Source organism: Paralichthys olivaceus, chromosome 6 (assembly GCF_024713975.1).
Source record: "Paralichthys olivaceus isolate ysfri-2021 chromosome 6, ASM2471397v2, whole genome shotgun sequence".
Taxonomy (NCBI): domain Eukaryota; kingdom Metazoa; phylum Chordata; class Actinopteri; order Pleuronectiformes; family Paralichthyidae; genus Paralichthys; species Paralichthys olivaceus.
The window spans coordinates 16555132-16575255 of NC_091098.1; the positions used below are offsets into that span (position 1 = coordinate 16555132).

General features: G+C 40.0%; 1 protein-coding gene across 6 annotated transcripts; it reads right to left on the minus strand.

Moving 5' to 3' along the window:
- Positions 1–3180: 3180 nt before the first annotated feature.
- tead3a (TEA domain family member 3 a) lies at positions 3181–19702 on the minus strand. Of its 6 annotated transcripts, XM_020096259.2 has the most exons (14): positions 19476–19702; positions 14832–15073; positions 10525–10589; positions 10288–10350; positions 10131–10193; positions 8596–8607; positions 8098–8208; positions 7953–7996; positions 7778–7833; positions 7566–7699; positions 7302–7472; positions 6821–6961; positions 6558–6710; positions 3181–5850 (listed from the first exon to the last, which is right to left on the minus strand). In XM_020096259.2, the coding sequence occupies exons 2-14, from the start codon at positions 14836–14838 to the stop codon at positions 5737–5739; spliced, it is 1134 nt and encodes a 377-aa protein (XP_019951818.2). In that variant the 5' UTR covers positions 14839–15073; positions 19476–19702; the 3' UTR covers positions 3181–5736. The 6 variants fall into 6 exon arrangements, with proteins under 6 accessions (XP_019951818.2, XP_069383099.1, XP_069383098.1 ...); XM_069526998.1 differs by lacking the exon at positions 10131–10193; XM_069526997.1 differs by lacking the exon at positions 8596–8607.
- Between the last annotated feature and the right edge of the window lie 422 nt (positions 19703–20124).

Sequence of the window (20124 nt, forward strand, 5' to 3'; positions counted from 1 at the left end):
CCCTGTGTACACATTTACAACTTCTGCACTTAGAGGACTTTCACTGTTGATATTCTATCACACTTTACATTCTGTTATGTTGCTGTATGGCTACTTTTACTTAGAGCTAATATGAGCACATGCTCTTTGAATAACCGGATTGCCACGTTTCTGCAGGTGATATTTTCCCACCACACCCTTCACCTCAACTTTGCCAAGATAATAAACGCATGTTATACCTGTAGTATACAGTATGTACATGTGTGAGTGTATGTGAGACAAAGTTCAGAGCCATTCAGCTGCTCTTTGTATATATTCCTACCAGATATTTGATCTGAGACAGATGGAGAAAGATGAGTCAGAGATTAGTTTAGTCTGTTGATAGCATGGTAATCTCTTTAAGATAGGGAGATTTTAGGTTCAGGACAAGGACGAGATGATTTTGATGATAGTATTTAATAGTTGAAGATCATGATGGAAAAGGAGACTTTGCACTGATTTCAGGAGATATACCGACACAAGCAACCTGTTATCCTAGTTCAGCTATTGTCTTTCACTGCTGCAACGTTGGTATGTTTAATTGGTGAGTACCACACCCTGCCTGATGACTCTGAGTGTGTGTGTGTGTGTCACTGTTTACCACATGCTGTTTTGGCAAAATTACCCCAACTGTGATTAATGTCTGCACACAAAAGAGCCAAAAGTGAGTGTGAGTGAGTGAGTGAGTGAGTGAGTGAGTGTGTGAGTGTGTGAGTGTGTGAGTGTGTGTGTGTGTGTGTGTGTGTGTGTGTGTGTGTGTGTGTGTGAGAGAGAGAGTGTGTCATCTTAAGCTAAATGTCACTCGAAAGCTTTTCCACAGTTCCTGTGATTTCAAGTGTTAGCACCAACATGCTTGTGTGGACAAGAGTTCATTCATGTTTAAAAGAAATTGTTGTCACTTTGCTGAAAATAGCTCAAACAAACAAAAAATATCACATGAAGAGAAGAGACTATCGTCACCACCACTTTGTAATTTGGATATAGGCAAAGAACTACAGCTACAGTTTATATAAAGTCAGTAAATGTACTTAGTTGCCTTCCATCATTCTTTACCCCACACCTGTACAAATAAACACAAATGAAAATAATTATTAAATGATCATTTATTGGACTTCAATTTCAGTTGTAGTGTTTTATTTAGGTTACTGAAGTTAATTAAAGTTTCTAATAACTGCATGAGAGAGCTTCCCAAAAATTGTAGTTGAACCACCTTTTCTTTTTTAAACACTACCGCCCTGTGTGTGTGCGTGTCAAAGCTCAAATAACATACTCTTATGGTGTGTGTCTCTTGGAAGGCAGCCAACACACATAAAACGAGCAATATCTCTTATAGGATTTTGACAGATCATGAAAATGTTTGATCTTCCAGGTGGATTTAAAGATTTACGAGTGAAGATCCACATTATACACAACAAAGTGTATTTCTGAAGGGTTAAAAGTGGTGAGCCCGATAAAAAGCTAGTATATATATATATTTATATGCTGATATTAGCCTTTGACAGACATATTGGTATTTGTTTGCTGACATGAATCTATAAAACTTTTATTTACAGAATAGATGTATATTTAGGTTTACATTTTAAGAGGAAAAAACTAACTTCAAGTTCAAGTTCTTTATATTTGGATGTGTTAGTTTTTTTTTTTTTTTTTTAGTTATTTATATAAAGTTTGTGGTCAAATTATAAACTACTAAGCCTCAATCACATTCTTTGTAATAAGGAGTTCAATACAGCATCTTAGGACAATTATTTTAAAACATCGGCTGATATATTGGCATAGTATCAGAAATGTTTTATTCTCTTACGTCAGTATTGGGCCTCCAACAACCCGTACCGTTTGGGCTCTGGTGAACAGTCCTTTGACGTGATCTAGTCTGACAAGATAGCAGAAGCTTTACTGCTGACAGACGTCAACCTTTGCCCGTCAGCAGCAGTACATTGTATTGTAGCTGGTCTCTATCATTGAATGTCACTTTCCCCTGCATTGTAAAAACACTCCCAGCTGTGGTGACTGTACTGCATCAGAGAAGCACACTGCACTGCTTCCACCGATATGAGTCAATTACACTAGCGTACTTTTGTTTGCTGCTTGTTTATCAAAGACATCCAACTTCTTCAATATTTAATATTACAGAACACACGTGTGATGTGTAACCATATTGATGATGTGTTCATTAACAATGAGAGGAAGAGACGTTATCAAAGTGATGAGAGACATACTCATTTGTTGGTGCCATAATGAAGAAGGTAACGCCTGGAGATGATGTTGCTTTCTACACAAACTGGACTGATCACATTTACTGCTGCAGCACTGTGGGGAAAATGAGGAAACAGCGCCACCCAGCAGGATAAAATGGTAACTGCAATCTCTGAGGTGAACGATTTAACCTAAGATCAGAAGTACGGGTTAGGGATGAATATATTTATGATACTGGTGCGAGGATTAAATATTGCAAGTACAAATATGACACTTCAACAGCTTTGTTTGAGATGGTTTTTCTATTTCAACAAAATGTCAACATAAAAGAATTTATAGTAACATTCTTAAACCTAGAAAAGTCATGAATTAGGGGAAATCTTATAAAATATCAAGATCAAGACTGTAGTTTAGCATTTGCGTTAAATTTCCTTCCCTGACTGCTCAATATTTGATTCTGTGATACACATCAGATGCTTCTCTAAAGGCACTGATGTTGCCTATCCAGCCCCAGGTGGAATTCCACTGAGCGTATGTGGTAATGGTTAAAATAGAGGCTTTCTTATCATCTCAACCATGGAGGTTGTTTTAATCTGACTTTGAGTATCATACAAATACTACTGGACGGATAACCACAAAACTTGAAGAGGGTGCAAAATTGGTCAGGACAAACCTATTTAACACTGTGTGCGGATGCAGATCAGGGGGGAAGATCCAGGAATGTTTTTTCCACTGAATTAAACATTGTGAGAAAGTCAAAAATGTAAAAAAATGCCCCATTTCTCAAAAAATAATTCATGGATCTTGATTTTTGAAAATCAGACCTATATAAATGTGTTACACAAGTGGACTGTTGCACATTGGCAGAGATTTGCACTCTACTGAGTGTAACTCTACATATGGGCGAGTTGCTCTCTCTCAAGCAGCTCTTGTAATGTTTCTATCCAGACTCTAGACGCTGCACAGTTCTGCAAACACCACGTGATTTTATTGGTACAGCATAAAGGCACAGATTTCATTCACTGAGCAGATTTGACCAAAGGAGTGATGAGGCACGGCCAACCACAATACACAGAAAGGAAAGAAATAAAACTCATAAACATAAAAACACGTTTGGCCGACCACACAGTGAATGTTAGACGATCTTGCTTAAAACTGAATCTTAGTTTCATGATACAGAGTCAAATGATACATGGTTAAACATGATCCTGTCAGGAGGGGGTATGATAGTGTCAAATAAGATTCACAACTAAATAAAAAAAAAATAGCTGGTAGTCATGTACCAAAAATTCAAAAATATTACATAGAACAAAAAAGAACAAACAAGTGTCAGCTGGATAGTTTGTTAGTGTTAACAGGCAAAAACCCCAGTGCACCGTAGATAACCTTAGTGTGTTCCAGACATCATTTTGCATACATCAAAAAAAAAAAAGAGAAAAAAAACTGAAACACCCATCATGATGTTAAGTTTAACACTTCTAGCTGTGCTGGTAAAAAAAACAACGGCAATTCATCTTTACAAAAACAAGTCTATTTACCGTGTTTTGGCTTATAAAACAGTACCATTACAAATGTAGTGTACACATCCTATACATCAGTGCTCCTCTGGTTAAGGCTTTATATGAACCAAAGCACATTCTCATCCCAACTCACGTGGAGGTAGAAATACTGCAGCGAGCCCACACAGTCGGAGTAACAACTGGGTCGTGTCAATGAACAGTAAGGGTCGATTCAAAGTGCAGCTAACACCCAAGCGTGAACTCAATCTGAAACAGTTTGTGATTTTTTTCTAAAAGACAAGTGAGCCGAACTTTAAAAACACCTCCTTAACATTTGATCACAACCATCCTCTCCACACGAGTACCACTGGAAACCTTTTAAACTCCCTCTCTACACTCCAACACTGTGTTTTAATATAAATACGACTGGTGTAGTGCATTATATTCTAAGAGGCACACTCTTACTTTGATTATACAAACTGTAGGTCACGACTCCACTGTAAGCAGTGATAGAAGATGCACCGTTATAGGCTCAATCATTTCCTGCTGTGGAGACGATATGAACTGTAGAAGAAAGTCACTGTGGCATAGTTTACATTAACACTGGCTACATGATTTGTTTGCCAACCTATATATTCAAACTGGTCTCACATCTGTCACACCCATGACGTAAATGCATGTGCGTGAAAAAAGTTAATTCTATTTAGTTTTAGTGTAGCACAGCTACACACTGATTGTTTGTGATTTAAGGATATCCCATCTTAACTTGATTTAATATAGCTGGCAGATTCCTGTGCCTCCATCAAGGAGGTTATGTTTTCACCCCTGTCTGTCGGCAGGATAATGCAACAAACTACTCAACTGATTTCCACGAAACTTTCTTTTCAGAGATTTTCGAGGGAATAATTAATGGATCTTGATGAGAACTGATATCTGTGTGGCTTGATTGAATCTAAGAGGAATAATGAGCCTTAGCAGCATTCTACTGAGTGCCATTCTAGTGTTTCCAGGTGTTTGTTTATTTGTTAGCAGGAGTCCACAAAAAGCACTGAACCAATTTGCACAAAACTTGGTGGAGGGATGGAGGACAGGCCAGGAAATCATTACATTTTGGTGCAGATTACCAGACTACTTCCTATTTTCTCTTATTCTTCTATTATAAGAGCTAGACATAGGATTATTTGGCGGTGGTAGACACTACTGAGTGCCATATTAGTTTTTGTTTTCAGAGACATCAATTTCTCATTAAAAACTGTGATATTTTGAACCTGACATTGTGCACAGAGGTTTCTGTGATTAAATAATTACACTGAATAACATAAAAATGCTTCATGATAAAGAATACATATTGTTTTGAAATCCACAAATCAATTGTTTGAAAGGTCCCATATGTTATACTTACTTTACACAATACTTTTAGTTATGATTTCCATAAGAAGATATATCAGAAACCGTCAATGTAGTTTAAAATCTCTTCTCTCACACTTCCCTCTGGAGCACCAACAGCTGGGTGACTCAGAGATGGTCATTGCAGCCTATTGCCATCACTTGGTTTAGACTCACAGGAAAATGTAAATGAACCCAACAAGCCGTCCAAATCTGACTAAAAGGTCTGGCTGGCGGGGGCAAGGCTGAGAGGAGTGGTTTATGTTGTTGTGACATCATTAAGTTACAGAAGTCCTGACAGCTTATTTTAAGGCAGTTTCAGAACACAGGCTGTGCACATTTCTCCATGACCTGAGCGCTTTGATACTTTCACAGTATTTATACAGCACTCGAACCAGCTTCATAATAAAAACTATCATGAAAATGTCACTTGCTACAATATGGGACCTTTAAGTCATGGGATGCTGAAGAGAGATGGGAATACATTTACATTGAACAACAGGTGTGACTACAGTGGGACTGTTGGTCTGCGTCTAGAGTAGAGGAGTGGGGTTTCTGTGTTTGAGCTGGAAATAGTGTTTATACTCTATGTAATTAAAAAGTCTGTGGAGAGTCTCTGCATGCACGAGATGTGCTGCTAGTCGTTAACTAGTCTATAAACATGGTACTGCGCTCCATGTTCACTGGTGGACACTTCAAACACAAAAGCGATGCACAGCAGAGTCTCCTGTGTTTCTCTGTTGGACACCACCTAGCAAGAGACAAGAAAAGAGGAAGATATTTTGAGAGGGTCAGGATATAACAGTAAATAATATGGGAAAAGACAGCAGTCAAGAAATAGAGATGAAGAAAATGACAGAATTAACAGAACTAAGAGGAGAGGTATTAACATCTGGAGAGCCTGTGCAGTGATAACTTTCAGCAAAACATTGGGGAAAAACTTGTGATAAAATCACAGAGCAGTAGAAACCTTCTCTAGAAACCTTTCTCTAGAACAATATTGAATATAATCTCTGCTGATCAAGAATGGGTAAGCAATGTTTTCAAGACCTCACAATAAGAGGTACAGAGACAAAAGAGTGAAAGAGAAGTTCTTGCATGAAAGAGAGAGAACTGCACTGCAAAACACTGGTGGGTACGTGCACAACTGTGGCTGAAACTACAAGGTCCGACTGAGTGGAAGTTAAAAACGTTATGGAAAAAAGCGCACGGTAGCGCATTAGCATGAGTTAGCACATGGCAAAAAGAGGTACACACAACTGTACAATGCAGCAATGAAGAAAACACAGCCAGGTTAGTTTTTATGTGATTATGAGAGGTATTAAACAATTTTCGGTTCGTTATGAAACTGTGGCAGAACTAATTAGAATATGGTGGCCGGCTACAGTATAGATTATTAAGGGAAAACACTGTTCTCTACAGTAAAGTTAACTCAGCTTAAAACGGTTACACACACACCTGTAGGATGGTGAAGTTCTCCAGTACACTGTTCATCATGTATTTCTCCGGCAGGTGTTTGAGTTTATGGATGAAGTTGATCATGTATTCACACATGGGCGACCGATGGATGCGGAACACGTACTTTCCTCCTTCCAGATGTGCATATTCCGTCTGAACAGAAGAGGAACCCACGCAACATGCATCACGATTAGAAACACCTTTTCATACCGTTCGATATATTAAACACTGGGTTTATTCACATACTGGGCTGATTTTCTCACCTCAACCTTCTCCACCACCTGTTTACCAAAGGAGCAGACCTTTGTCGAGACGCTGATAGTGATGTTTTCTGTTCCACTGTACTGACTGCTCACACCGTAGAAGGCACTAGAACCCTCCTCAATGTCACTGCTCAGGTCCGCCTGGAAAAATCCGAAGTGTGAGTGTGAAAAAGAGTAGAGGAAAGTCAGAAAGTCACCCATTTATGAGTGTATTCCTTCTGTGAGAGACAGCCTCTTGATATATGAAATATGAGACAGTCAATAAAATACTTATAGGTTATTTCCTGTGATTGCTGTCTCCTCTATTAAAGGTGTGTAGAATTTTGTGACAAGTTATTGTCAAACTTGCACTATTCCCCAATGATTCCCTGCCTTGTGGTAATTTGACTGAATTCCTTGTCTCAAACATGAATCTCAAAATTCCAGATTATTAACCAAAATCTTGTCATCTCAAAAGGCACCTCTAGTTTTATGTACTGACCCAGAACTTGACGAGGAAGAACGCATTGTGCGGCCCTTTTTCATACAGCTCCTTTAGACCGCCCTTCTTCTCAGAGAACTTGTCATAAATCTGCCTCACATCTATGGACTCCAAAACAGGGTCATTGTAGCTCGGGTTCGATGGGCCAATGTGCACGAAAAGGTGTTTATACTGTTGGAAGAAAGAGATGAAAAGGGGGGGGAAAGGTTGGAGGATTTTTTTTGTTTTTGTTGGATACATTAAAAAACGTCTGGATGTCCGTACCGCCTCTCTGTCTCTCTGTGTCTCCATAAAAGCAGAGAACTCCAGTAGCCGTAGTTTTGCAGAGGCGATGGTTCTGTCTTGCCATACAGGCGCTGCTATAGCTGCAGGGCGATGGGGCGGTAGGGGCTCATAACCTTGAACCAAGAAAAAACTGTTAACAAAACAATTATCACGATGATTAATCAAATCAGTCAGTTTGTGTCCACACTTACTGATAGGAGCAGGGGCTGGTAGTGTAGTGTATGGCGGCTGTGCAAAGGGCTTAATGCTGTTAAATAGAAAAACCAGATGAGTGGGGAATCAAAAATGTGTAACTTCACCCAATTATTAATTGCACTTTCTCCAATTTAAACAAAAAAACCCAACTAATCTGCCAGTGATACTTACTCCTGAGAATGTCCAGGCTGTCCTGGCATAGGGCCGGGCCAAAACTACACAAAGGAAAGAAGGGAAACGGGGCAGATAGTATTACTCAGACTTTCAACCAGAAAATAAAAAAGAACAGATGTGTGTGGGTCTGTGTGTGTCTCACTCTGACTGGTGGAGGGAAGGGAGTCTGGGGTTTCATTACACTCGCAGACACAATCTGAGCTGATGAGAGGTTGGCTACTGTCTGCAGAGCCTTGTCTTTGGATACCTGGTCCTGAACATGAAAACAACAAAGTGACACACAATGAAAAATTCTCCTTCTTTCAAAATGCTGGTCATTACAGTCAGCGTAACTTAAAAGTCCACTTTAGACAACAAGCCAGCCAACTTACTTCAACATGATGCAGTAATGAGGGGAGACAGGACAGAGTGCAAAGCAGATATAGGGGGGGATGCCAAAGCAGGAGGGGCACCACACTAGCAGGCTAGAAGAGCTAACTGGAGCCATCACCAGTATTGAACTAAAGCCACTAAAAACAAGAGTAATGAGAGTTTTGAGCCTGGCAGAAGAACTGCACTGTGTAGACAAGCGGTAATGTAATGCCAACCACGAAGCACAAAGCCTGAAGGAAAAAACTGGAGTTGTATGACCAAAACTTACCAAGTTCATGGCCTATGGCAAAAAAGACACGATATCAATTAACTTCAGTACATTCAATATGAAAGCAGGTCACAGAATCACTGTTAGGGCAATGAGGGAAAACACCTTGCTCACTACATACAAATCTTTATTACAAGCCTACCTCACCCCACATTCTAAGCTTTAAGCTAACATTCATCTTACATTGAAAGCACACGCTATGTCCTACTAACCTGTGCTGATATTTACACCAGGAAACATACTGACCTAAATGTGTATTAAAGTACAGCAAATGAAATCACAAAGAGGGGATGATAAAACCACAGGAAGAGTGCTATGACAGGAAAGACAAAGAACGGACGGAAATGTTCAGGAGTGAGAACATGGAGATCAGAAATGTTTCAAAGGAGAAATTCTGCAAGTCTGAACGCATGCAAGGGGCGCAATAAAAACTCCCTGTGTGTATGCAGGTCTCTGTGTGTCTTACTAGATGCCATGTACATGCTAAGAACAACCATGCCACTTAAGCTACTGATCTCATGCAATTATCTGTCAAAGGTCAAACCTCTAACAATGTACTCAACTCAACCTCATTGCCATGCAAAAAATAAAGTAAAACCCTCGTTTCTACACTCAGCAACAACAAACAACTGTCTAATATGGACGTGAAGCAGTGAATGAGACCTTTAAAGCATAAAAGCAACCCAATAAAATATCTGACGATATGAGTTTGCAAAGACTGAGCCACACCATATTCCCACACCCACTAAACAGAACATTCTTAATGATATGATCAACTACCAAACTATTCAGAAATTAAATTCTTTCTCTTCTCCGTCAAGGTGTTCAAGTTGCTCTGGCTTGAAGCGTTTTCACACCTGAAGTCTGGTCCAAAGTTCATGTCTTTGTGACATTGATTACTTTTGATCTAGCTTTGGTTTGATGTTGCAATTTATGGAGCGCACTCAAGACACCACTTCTTGGTCGGACTAAATTTCGGTCTGTTGTTCTGGACTGTGGTCTGGGGAATATTTCACTTCTCAAATCTGCTCAATCCCTTCTCTGGTGCTTATAATAATTGTATATTTAAATGTATTTATATTTATACTTGCACAAACACACCACAGGAAATTCCTTGTATGTGTAAACCTACTTGGCAATAAACCCTGATTCTGATATTTTGGTGTTGATTGTAGTCTAGAGTTTATTAAAATGATGAGATCTAATTTGAAAGGTTGACAGGATTGAAATAACTGAATTCAATAATTGATTTGAATAAAAAAATATTATGTATTCAACATGTCATCGTAACATGTATTATCATGTAAATTTGTACATATATTCATTACAATATATAGTAATTACCAAAAATGTGTGAAAATGTGGGAGAAAATGGTAAAACCAATCTTATTTTACAGGAGACAACTCAACTATGACAAAGCATCCAAGGTACGTACTGTAACACCCTAACAGAGAAGCATAAACCTACTGCCTCATTGGGTTAGGTTGGATTTGGGCCACATGCAGAGTAAAGCAGAGGCAGTAAGCATGTGTACCTTCAGCTTAGACTGAATCTCGCGAGACTTTCTCTTGGCCAAGACTTGCAGGTGACTAGAGACCTGAAGAAACACAGGATGAAGGAAAAGGGGGAAAGGAAAAGAGGAGCGGATGTGACTACAGAGGGAGGGGAGAACTGTTTCAGCGGGCACCCACCTTGATGCTCGCCTGGTATTCTCGTACCCTCTTGCGTGCCAGAACCTGAATGTGACTAGACACCTAAAGTGAACCCCATGAAAACATACATTCAAAGGGTGATTTCTGCAATTTTAAACAATCACGGTCTATAAATTATCTATCTATTAAAACATTGTGAAAGTATGCTGGAACCAGCAAATCATATTACATCAGATAACATGTAAATACTCATGTCTTAATAACACCTGTGCGTACCTGTTTGCGCGTGCGTGTCTTCCCTGTTCGTAGCTTAATATAACGAGCGATTAGCTCATTTCGACCTAGAATGGAGAAACAAAAAGATAAAATCAGACAGGAACATGTAAATACACATGGTTTAGCTAAAAAACAAATGTGCTTAGCTATGATGACGGAGAGTAAGACAAGCTGGAGCTGGTACAAGCTGTTACATTTGGTCATTCTGAGTCAAATTATCAGACCTTTGTTTCGCACTGTCACAGATCTTAATGAAATTTTGGCATGTTAATTTGGTCAGAAACTCACGGAACCAAAATGTCATGATGCTCAGCTCCTCACTCAGGGAAATATAGTGAAGATTGAACTTTTTAAAGGGACTCTGTCAGGTTGTCCCTTAAGGTCCAGTGTGTAAGCTTTAGGTGAAAGGGATCTATTGGCAGAAATGTAGTGGATGAATAACCCTCATGCTGTTTTCACGAGTTTGTTTCATCTAAATTGTATGAATTGTAGTTTTCTTTACCCCAGAAAAGGCCCTTTATATTCAAATACTTTATATTTACATCGAGGGGACCCTTTCTACGGAGGCCGCCATGTTTTTTACATTAGTCCAGACTGGACAAACTAAACACCTTTTGAGTTTTTATGACAACTGAAGGCTTCAACAGCTTCTTTTTATGTTTGGAAGGGGATATAGGTGAGGGGTGTTCAGCTGCAACATGCAATTTCAACAGTAGATATCACACAATTCCACACACCTTTAATAGAGGAGACAGATAATTGGTTCTCGTATAATTTCAAAGCTCTTTTCCAGCTCCGGGTTTGTCTAAACAGAATGTTATCCCCAGTAAGAAATAACAGCATTATGAGTGATTAAAACAAGTATTCCATTCTAGCCTCATCAACAGAAAAATAGTAAAAATCATGATGAGCCATAATGTTGGACCCAGTGATGCTTGCTGCTGATGTATGACAGTGTTCATATATCCAGAGCTGATCAAATAAATATCCAAAGGTACCACCTTAGATTTATTTTCTGTGGCACATTCACAAAACAGGCCTGCATGCTTTTAATTATACCACACTCATACAACTACTGGTGCAACCAAGCTCCTCTAAACTGCATCGAAGACAAGAATGAGCTCCAATTCATTAACATTAATCCAAACTTAATCAGAGCTAGATCTCAATGTTACAACGCAGCAAACAACACACTACTGAGATCATGACTCCATCATGTTTTTCAGCCTCGGACACAGTGACACAGGATTGTCAATGTATGTTTAGGTTGGACTGAATTCACAGTTTATTTGGTATGAGGTTTTAGCTTTTGTGTTTATTTACAGTCAGATTTGGTCTTGCCTGCTGGCAGAGCTTCTTAGCAGATGGCCAAATAATGGAAACGGATGGGAAAAAAGAGAGAGAGGTTATCATAGTCAAGAGACGCCCAAAATGTGGTCACTAATAACTGCCAGCTCAGTTCTTTCGTTCTCTGCCTCCCCCTGCTCCAACCCACACCTAACGATTGACTTGTCTCTGATTATAATTCACTCAGTTCACCCTTCTGCAGAGGCCAGAAAAGCATCAAGTTTAAGGTAAAGGCGATTAAATGATTCCACTGTTGCAATCATCTAATCACATACACACACGGTTATCATCATCTACATCACCAGCCTTCTTTCTGGGAAGTGGTGTGATGCTGTTGGGACTTAGGTCACATCAGGCTGAGTCACTTCAGCTCCATGAAGTTACCAGAAGACAGAATTCCATAAAATCTACAAAAAAGGGGCTGAGTCAGACACAGCATTCTGCTCCGATTCCCAAAACAGGACACATGCAGTTTCCTGCAGTCTATCACTACTCCACATAAGGCCAAATGCTTTTTCATCAGACCTAGCTGCATGCCCCTTATTAAATAATTTACACTTCTACATGACAACACGGAGGTTGGAGGTCAGAAAACATTGTATTACGGTATGTGGATTCCAAATCATATAATTTATCCCTGTTTCAAACCCTCTTCTGCTATATAAATTAGTTTTCTTGTTGAAAGTACAGATGACATTTTAGACCCCCCACCACCAAAAAATAAAAAATAAAATAATAAATAAAAAAGAAAGACAGTGGAAAATACAGAGTGGGCTAGTGGGCCAACAAAACTTCATAATTTTCTTCCTTTAGTCATTATTAGGTTATGAAGTTATGTCTCCATCTCATTTGTTTTATTTAGTTAGCAAGAAATGCAAAAACTACAGGATGGATTATGACAAAACTTAGTGGAGGTATGCAGTGTGGGTCAGGGAGGGTTGTATCAGTAGTTGTATGACTCAACTACCAGTGGTGAATGGAGAATACTTAAGCTGTTTTCAGACATGACCAGAGAATAGGATCTGGACTTTCTCCAGAGTTTTACTTTCACACACAAGCAAAGCAGGAGAAGACGGGCAACATATCCTCTGGAGGCTTCATGTGAGGGTGGTGCAGCAGGTAGGGGCAGCACGTAACGTATACATTCTGTTGCAGAGATCACGTTTGTCCGGTGAAAGACAGCAGAAACTCTGGAGGCTCTCACTCTGACATTTGCCTTCACACATACACTGTCTCTGGAGTTCAGTGGATGTCTGAAAGCAGCTTTACTGTCAGTAACAGCTCAACCTTGTTGTCGGTTAAAGCAAATCAATCCCTTCTCTTACTTTTAATTGCCATAATTCTTGTTTGTATTTCCTGTAGCTAAGCATTCAACAGTACACAATCTGCTTCCTGTTTACACCAGCATACACAAAGGAAAACATGAGTATGGGTGTAGCCACAGAGACATTTGATTACCATTCAGTCTCTCATTCGCACCCATGGGCAACCATGCAAACCCCAGACAGAGAACCTTCTTGCTGTGAGGCAACAGTGTGTTAACCACTACCAGGGTTATTCAGAGTTTCTCACAATATGCTAAGGAGCTGTGTGTGGGTAGTGGTGGTCAAACAAACTGGTTTGAAAATGGGAGACCAGTGGGTGCTTGGGTTAGACCTGTCTCTGGAGTCTGTTTTACCAGTGTGACATGGTGTTCAGGCACACACCAATTACATAATTTGCCCACTGGCCCCACTATCCATTTCAGTTTCTATAGACATAAAACCAATTTGGTAGATTTTTGTGCATCGGTGGTAACATCAGATTATCATACACTTTCTATCAATACTTGGATGCTACATTTAGAGACTGATAGTGTTCCCTTAATGTAGCAGCAGAGAATGTCCACATCGTGTCATACCTAGCATGGGTATTACGTTCTAGGTGTCCGTGTAGCTTTACAATGTGTGAAAACGTGTCCCAGCAGGACTTTCCTTGTTTGCTGAAGGGGAAGTGGGGGTGGTCAATACAGTGAGCCCACATTTCCACAAAAGGAGAAAATGCCGCTATGCTGAAACAAACTTTCCCCTTCTGTCGCATGGGATCACATATCCTGTTCCCCCTCACAACAGACATACGCATACACAAATGCATAACACAGACTGCTGCAGGCGTGAATGCCAACTCTCAGCCCAAAAAATAAAAATGCTGGGAATGTTGGGTGTTCGCCAAGGTCTCCCATAAAGTAGGAAGAAATGGTCAAAATACATCAGTGCTCCACTAGCCTTCAGCCTCCAGAACAGATTCTACAAGACACAAACAAAACTCACACTACATGTGTGCATGCACCACATGGTATGTAGTCAGTAAGTAATTAGTGCCCTGTGGGAATGAGCAATCAGGGAACTTCTGCATATGTTGATCCTAACCTGACCTGAAATGTCAATCGGCTTTGTCCTTTGACCTCTGTCCCTGCTGAATGCACTTTAACCTCATAATGCCCTCTCCCAAAATTCCTGCAAGCACAACACCTGGGTAAAAATAAGTCTTTACAAGAAGAATCAATAAACCACTAGCTTCCAAAGTGCACATAGCAGATTCAGTCCCGGCTGTCAATCATGATGTTTCACCCCGTTTTCATAGCATCACATAACCAATCCAGTCCAAGGTGTAAACAGGGTTTGTTTACCATAGTAAATGCCTTTACACTTTGTAGATGCCATACAAAGCTAGATTCCTGATAAAACTGCTGAAATGGTGAATGTTTACTGAAAATCAAATGTCTGAGACCATAAACGTAAGGTAAGAAAGTGTTTTCCGCCTAAGTGGAAGCTAGGCACCATTTTTCTACACAGAAGAATGTGCAGTACAATAGTTTATTTTTTGCAAACTGAGCAGTGAATTATTTGGGATATTCTGCTCCTTATGGTTAATAGGATGACAACTTGTGTGTTAGGACAGAAATGTGTTGTAGTCCTCACCATACATCTTTCCCTCATCTGACAGTATGATCTTCCTCCTTCCGCAGGGAGGGTAGATGGCCAGAGCTTCCTGAAAGCTCTGCTCGATGTCTGGACTCCACACTCCCTCAGGGTCGCCGTCCAATCCACGGTCTGCCCCATCTGCCAGTCCTTCTCCATCGGCACCCTCCTCCTGCGCCCCGTCAGGGCTGCCACGGCAACTCCACTCCGACGCAATGATGACGGCTCCAGCCACAAATCACCTTGAACAAATGGTAAAATACTTTACTAATAACATGGTGCTGTAGAAAAATTGAAGGGTTTCAGACAGTTTTTCATTCACATTATACAAACATTAGATCAAATTATCAACTACAGTTGATGAAGTTTGACAAAAAATACATAGCAATCAGCAAGGTTCAAATAATTTGCCGTCTGCTGAAGGTTTTTTGCAATAACCGAAATCTATTGTTTTGTTAAATTTATTACGAAGGGAAAAAAAGGAAAATGCAGAATTCTATTCCTGAAAAACACTTTCTGTTGGTATCCATATGAAAATGATTGTCTGTATTACACTAAACTCTTAACCGACTGGACATCTTGTGAAATATATTATTTTGCAATGTGAGAGGTGGAGAAATAGACAAATGGGCTCTGAGCAGAACCGGGCAACCGAGCAGAGCTGTATGCTGTCTCAGCACCACAGAACCACACATGGGATAAAGTTATAAAATATGGTTTGACTTAGAACTAGAAGCAAATCATGGCAACGTATTAGGGCCTGGAGATGAGGGGTTTTCCAAACAAGTTAAAGTACTGGCTTTGTTACTGACTGTGGCCACTGAGATGAGGCAATGTGACAATGGAGTTGAGTACACAGAGTTTTAGTAACAAGGCCCAATAACAATCAAGAGTGGCCCTGAATGTCACATAGACTGATGGACAGGACCAGGATTAACTTTACAGCTGTTGAGTATGGTGAAAGGTTTCTTACAGTCCAAATGTCTCCGCACTTCACCAAGAGTGAGATCGGATTTGTCTTAAGTTGTTTACAGCTTCCATGGGTACAGGGTGTATTAATAGCCCTGGCATCTGGGGTTAAAGAACCGACAAACAAAATGGCAAAACATTAGAAGCTTGTAAATTTATGAAGTCACTGGCCAAGGTCAACAAAAGCACTGACAGTTGGTCCTGCTATTTAGATACAACAATAACATGGACTATGATAGATGACAAACTGATTCGCTATAATGGCGAGATGAGTTAATAACTTTTATGAGCTAATTGTCCCAGAGAAACTTGCTGAAAAGATAATACTCAAGCCATATGATTTTCCCAAAAGCTTTCAACCTTGCCTGCCGGGGCCACATAAGGAAATTACACATTCTTTTGTTATTGTTGAAGATGCTCCAAGTCTCCTCAAACATACGCACACATGTACAACACGAGTGCTGCCTGGTGTGTAATGTTTTCCAGAGTGTGGTTAACATGGTCCCTGCCACAGGAGAACCACAGAAGATCAGCGTGGTCGCTGAGCTTCCCTGCTGTGGTGAGCTTATTGGACACACACGGCAACAGAGCCTTCCCAGTTTCAATCACTGCTGACGGGACTGTGCTGTTGCCATAGAGATCAGACAGGCCCTGGTGAGATGATTAGGAGAGGGCAAGGCCTGAAAGAACATTTCGATGTTTAAGGGGTCTTGAAAGTTTTACTCAGTGAGAACTCTTGTTCTGACTGGATCTGATTAACCTTCATGTTCAGGGTTAACGGTCATAGACACCCCAGGGTCCTATTAACAGCTCAAAATTAACACTGCTTTAACCTTGCTGATACTTTGTAGCGGTGCCTTGTTTGATGATAAATACTTAAATTGAGGTTTTAGAACAACTGAATTCATCTAAGAGGGGATATTCGATACTTTGACCTGTTGGCGCATTGAAATAAATACTCTACTTTGTATGCACCTTGGATCTCATGTCCACACAATGGTGCAATGGTTCGTAGATTAATTGATGAGTCAGTCAACGGAGAATGAGTCAGGAACTACTTTTGTAATCAAATGATAAGATTAGTCATTCTTTTGATTCTCAAATATTTTAATTTAGACAATTGTCTGAATAGAAATCACCACATCAAACAACATATTATAATGATTTAACTGGAGAAGCACAAAAAAAACTTTTTATCATGAAGTAGTCACAGGAAATGCAATGTGTCTGTCCACGAACTAAGCAAACACAGCTAGTCAGAATTGCATCTAGAACAGGTTTCCTTTGACAGCAGAACAGTTTTATGGGGAGTAATGGAACAAGAGGAGCAGCCACAGCGATCTGTGAGGTGAAGAGCAACACACCTCCAACACCTCAGAGGTACTACAGCTACTTTCACAGTGCCCTACTGTCCCTAGATTCAGGCCACGTGCAACATAAAAGCACTTGCTAACACGATGATGGGAAAATTGTCCCAACATAAAATGATCATTTTGCAGCCCCAAGAAGTTGGTGACTTGTAGTATTAAACCACAATTGCTGTTACAACCAGTGACTAGAGGTGAAAACAAACAAAACATATGCGGTTTCTTCTTTCTAAAATGTGAGGATCTGAGGCTTTTCTTTGTCCAACATGAGTTGACTTAAGACTGTTGCTTAGACAAGTTAAGATTAATGAATGCCACCTTTGTCTCAGGGAAATTGTTAAGGATACTGTTTTCTTCATTAAATACACTAAACTGAAAGTGTATAAACTGCTAGTAGGTTAATCAATGATAAAAACTAATCATTCTTGTATATTACTGTATATAGGCCTATACTATTGGGCACTGCTGCCATATAGGAAAATAAGCTAGGTATTTCTTTAAATGACACTTTTTGGCAAATAAAATCAACTTAAACTTGTTCATATAACACCACATATGCCCTTGTCTGATGTGACGACAATGATTTGGAATAATTTCTGCATTTTGTCCCCTAATTAAAATATAAAAGTTCCGTTATTGGCAAACGGAGGCATTGTCTTTTCAGTGCTGTTTTCAGCAGATAATGTTTGAATATGGTAAGAAACAGTATTCATCGGGGGGAAATTTGGTTGATTTTCTTAAAATTTTGTACATGTTGCAGCAGAGTCTGTGGGACCCCAACACAACAAGGAAGTAAATCCAATGTCAACACAACACACGTTAACTTTGATTAAATCACTTCTGACACTGATCCAGCTGATATACATTATTGACAGAAAATAGTGAACTTCTGTGCACTCAATGGCCACTTCATGAGGTGCAAGTGTAAAAATCTAATGCAACCTAATACAACAGCTTCTTTACAAGGATAATAAAGTTGTTTTGATTGGTGGTTTTAATTTAACTACATGTTTATGACAAAGGTTGTACAAAGGACTATATTACATTAGCAAATCTTTTGAATGTTTTTCAAAACACATTAGAGGCACTATTTATTATAATACACAATATTATCGCACATATAACTTCACCAGACTATGACCTGAGTAAACTTAACTTTAAGAAAGTTTTAACAAAAACTAAACATGATCCTTTTCATTGGTGTGCATTATATTATATTGGTACGCCAAATGAGGTGGCTCAGCAGTGTGTACATGGAGATTAAGATTTAGGAAATCATGCAACAACCTTTTCGCTTTTGTAATGTACTAGACTGATGATGATGCAAAATTACAATATGAAAATTCACGGGAGTCAGTCATTAGCTCTGCCATTTCCAACATAGATAGATCCCAGTGGCCAAAAGGTCAGGTGTTCGGTGCAGAGGAGCACTGAACTAAATAAAGCAATGAGCTCAGCAAACACTGACAAGACACATGCACATTATACAGGCTGCCATCTGCTGCAATGGGAATAGCAGTGACGTTATGATAAACTAAGCTTAACTTCATCACAGCACTTTTTTAAGATTTCACCCTGCAGCTGAATATTACCACTGCTGCAGAGCTGAAGTTACCAAGCTCCAACATTAACTCAACATGACCTCAATCATCTGGTCATAAGCATCAGGGTTGGTGGTGAACAACGGTGTTATTGTGATGCTTTATCTTTGACTTCTGTTGAAACCAGTCTCACATGTTGGTGAAACTTTCACAACAAGAAATGAATCCCAGCTGCAGCTAGCACGTAGGGGTGGAGGAGGGGGGGCATGAAATCACATTAAGCGGCTGCTGGGAGACGTTTAGCTAAACTGTGAGTTGGCAAGAAAAAAGCCTTTGAATCGAAGGCAAAACCTCGAAAAACTTTCAAAGACAGAAGTGGAATAGTAGCGAGAACACCAGGCAAAGAGTTAACAGTGTTAATAAGAGATTTCAGTATCCTTCAGTGGAAGTTACAGGCGAGCCAGTGCTAACCCACTCGAGCTGACATGCTAGTTGGTTAGCTTGCGGGCTAATACTACCCCCCAAAAAAACAACCTCCAAACTAAGTCCGAGTCACGACAAGAAAGTCAGCCCAACAACAGCACCGGGGAGCGGGTACATTAGAGAGGGGGAGTCCCTGCTCGACACACGAGGCTCTGAATCAACGAAGCGGCGGCGGGGAAATGCGAAATATGTGAAAAATCCCAAAACTTCAGGCGCACACGGAGCAGCAGCTGCAGCGTGAAAGTTGGTGCACACAACAAAGAAGTAGCCGAGAGCGCACTCACCTCACAACGGCTCCCCTGCCCTGCTCCTCCGGACACACACCGACCTCTTCACCGGGTGGTTTCCACCGCCGAAGCCTCCGTGTTTCACCGGCGAGAACAAAAGAAGATCGCGTTTGTGACAGGAGGAGAAAAAACGGCGGAATGCCAACTATGAGTTTTCGTGTGGAATTAACGCGCGGAGGAAAACGCACAGAGGCGTGGCGTCGAGAGCGAGCACACGCAAAAGTTTTGTGGATCCCAGCCACGCAAACTCCTCCCATGACATCAGACTCCTGGTGGGAGAGGAGAGTGGTGATAGTCCGTTTATGCTTATTATACAGTAAAATAACTCGGAAAATAAAATAAAAACAAGGACATGTATAAGAGAGGGCCACAGGAGAGGAGAGGTACTGATATTAATCGTGTTGTTATTACACAGTAAAAAAGTAAAAGATTTGTACTAGTATATACTAAATTAAAAACAAGGACATTTATAAGAGAGGGTCACAGGAGAGGAGAGGTGGTGATATTCATCTTATTCTTATTATACAGTAAAATAACAAGTACAATATTCGTCCTAAAATATGCTTAATATAATCCTCTAATGCTTTTTTAAATTAAGTTTGATAATTATTAAGTTATTATACAATAATTTAAGTTATATATTTAT

Excerpts from the sequence above, each read along its gene's own strand:
- tead3a (XM_020096259.2), bottom strand. Across the intron at positions 7,834-7,952 it reads CAGCCTGGACATTCTCAGGA|CATTAAGCCCTTTGCACAGC; the intron begins GTAAGTATCACT and ends TCTATTTAACAG. Across the intron at positions 7,473-7,565 it reads CACAGAGAGACAGAGAGGCG|TATAAACACCTTTTCGTGCA; the intron begins GTACGGACATCC and ends TTCTTCCAACAG.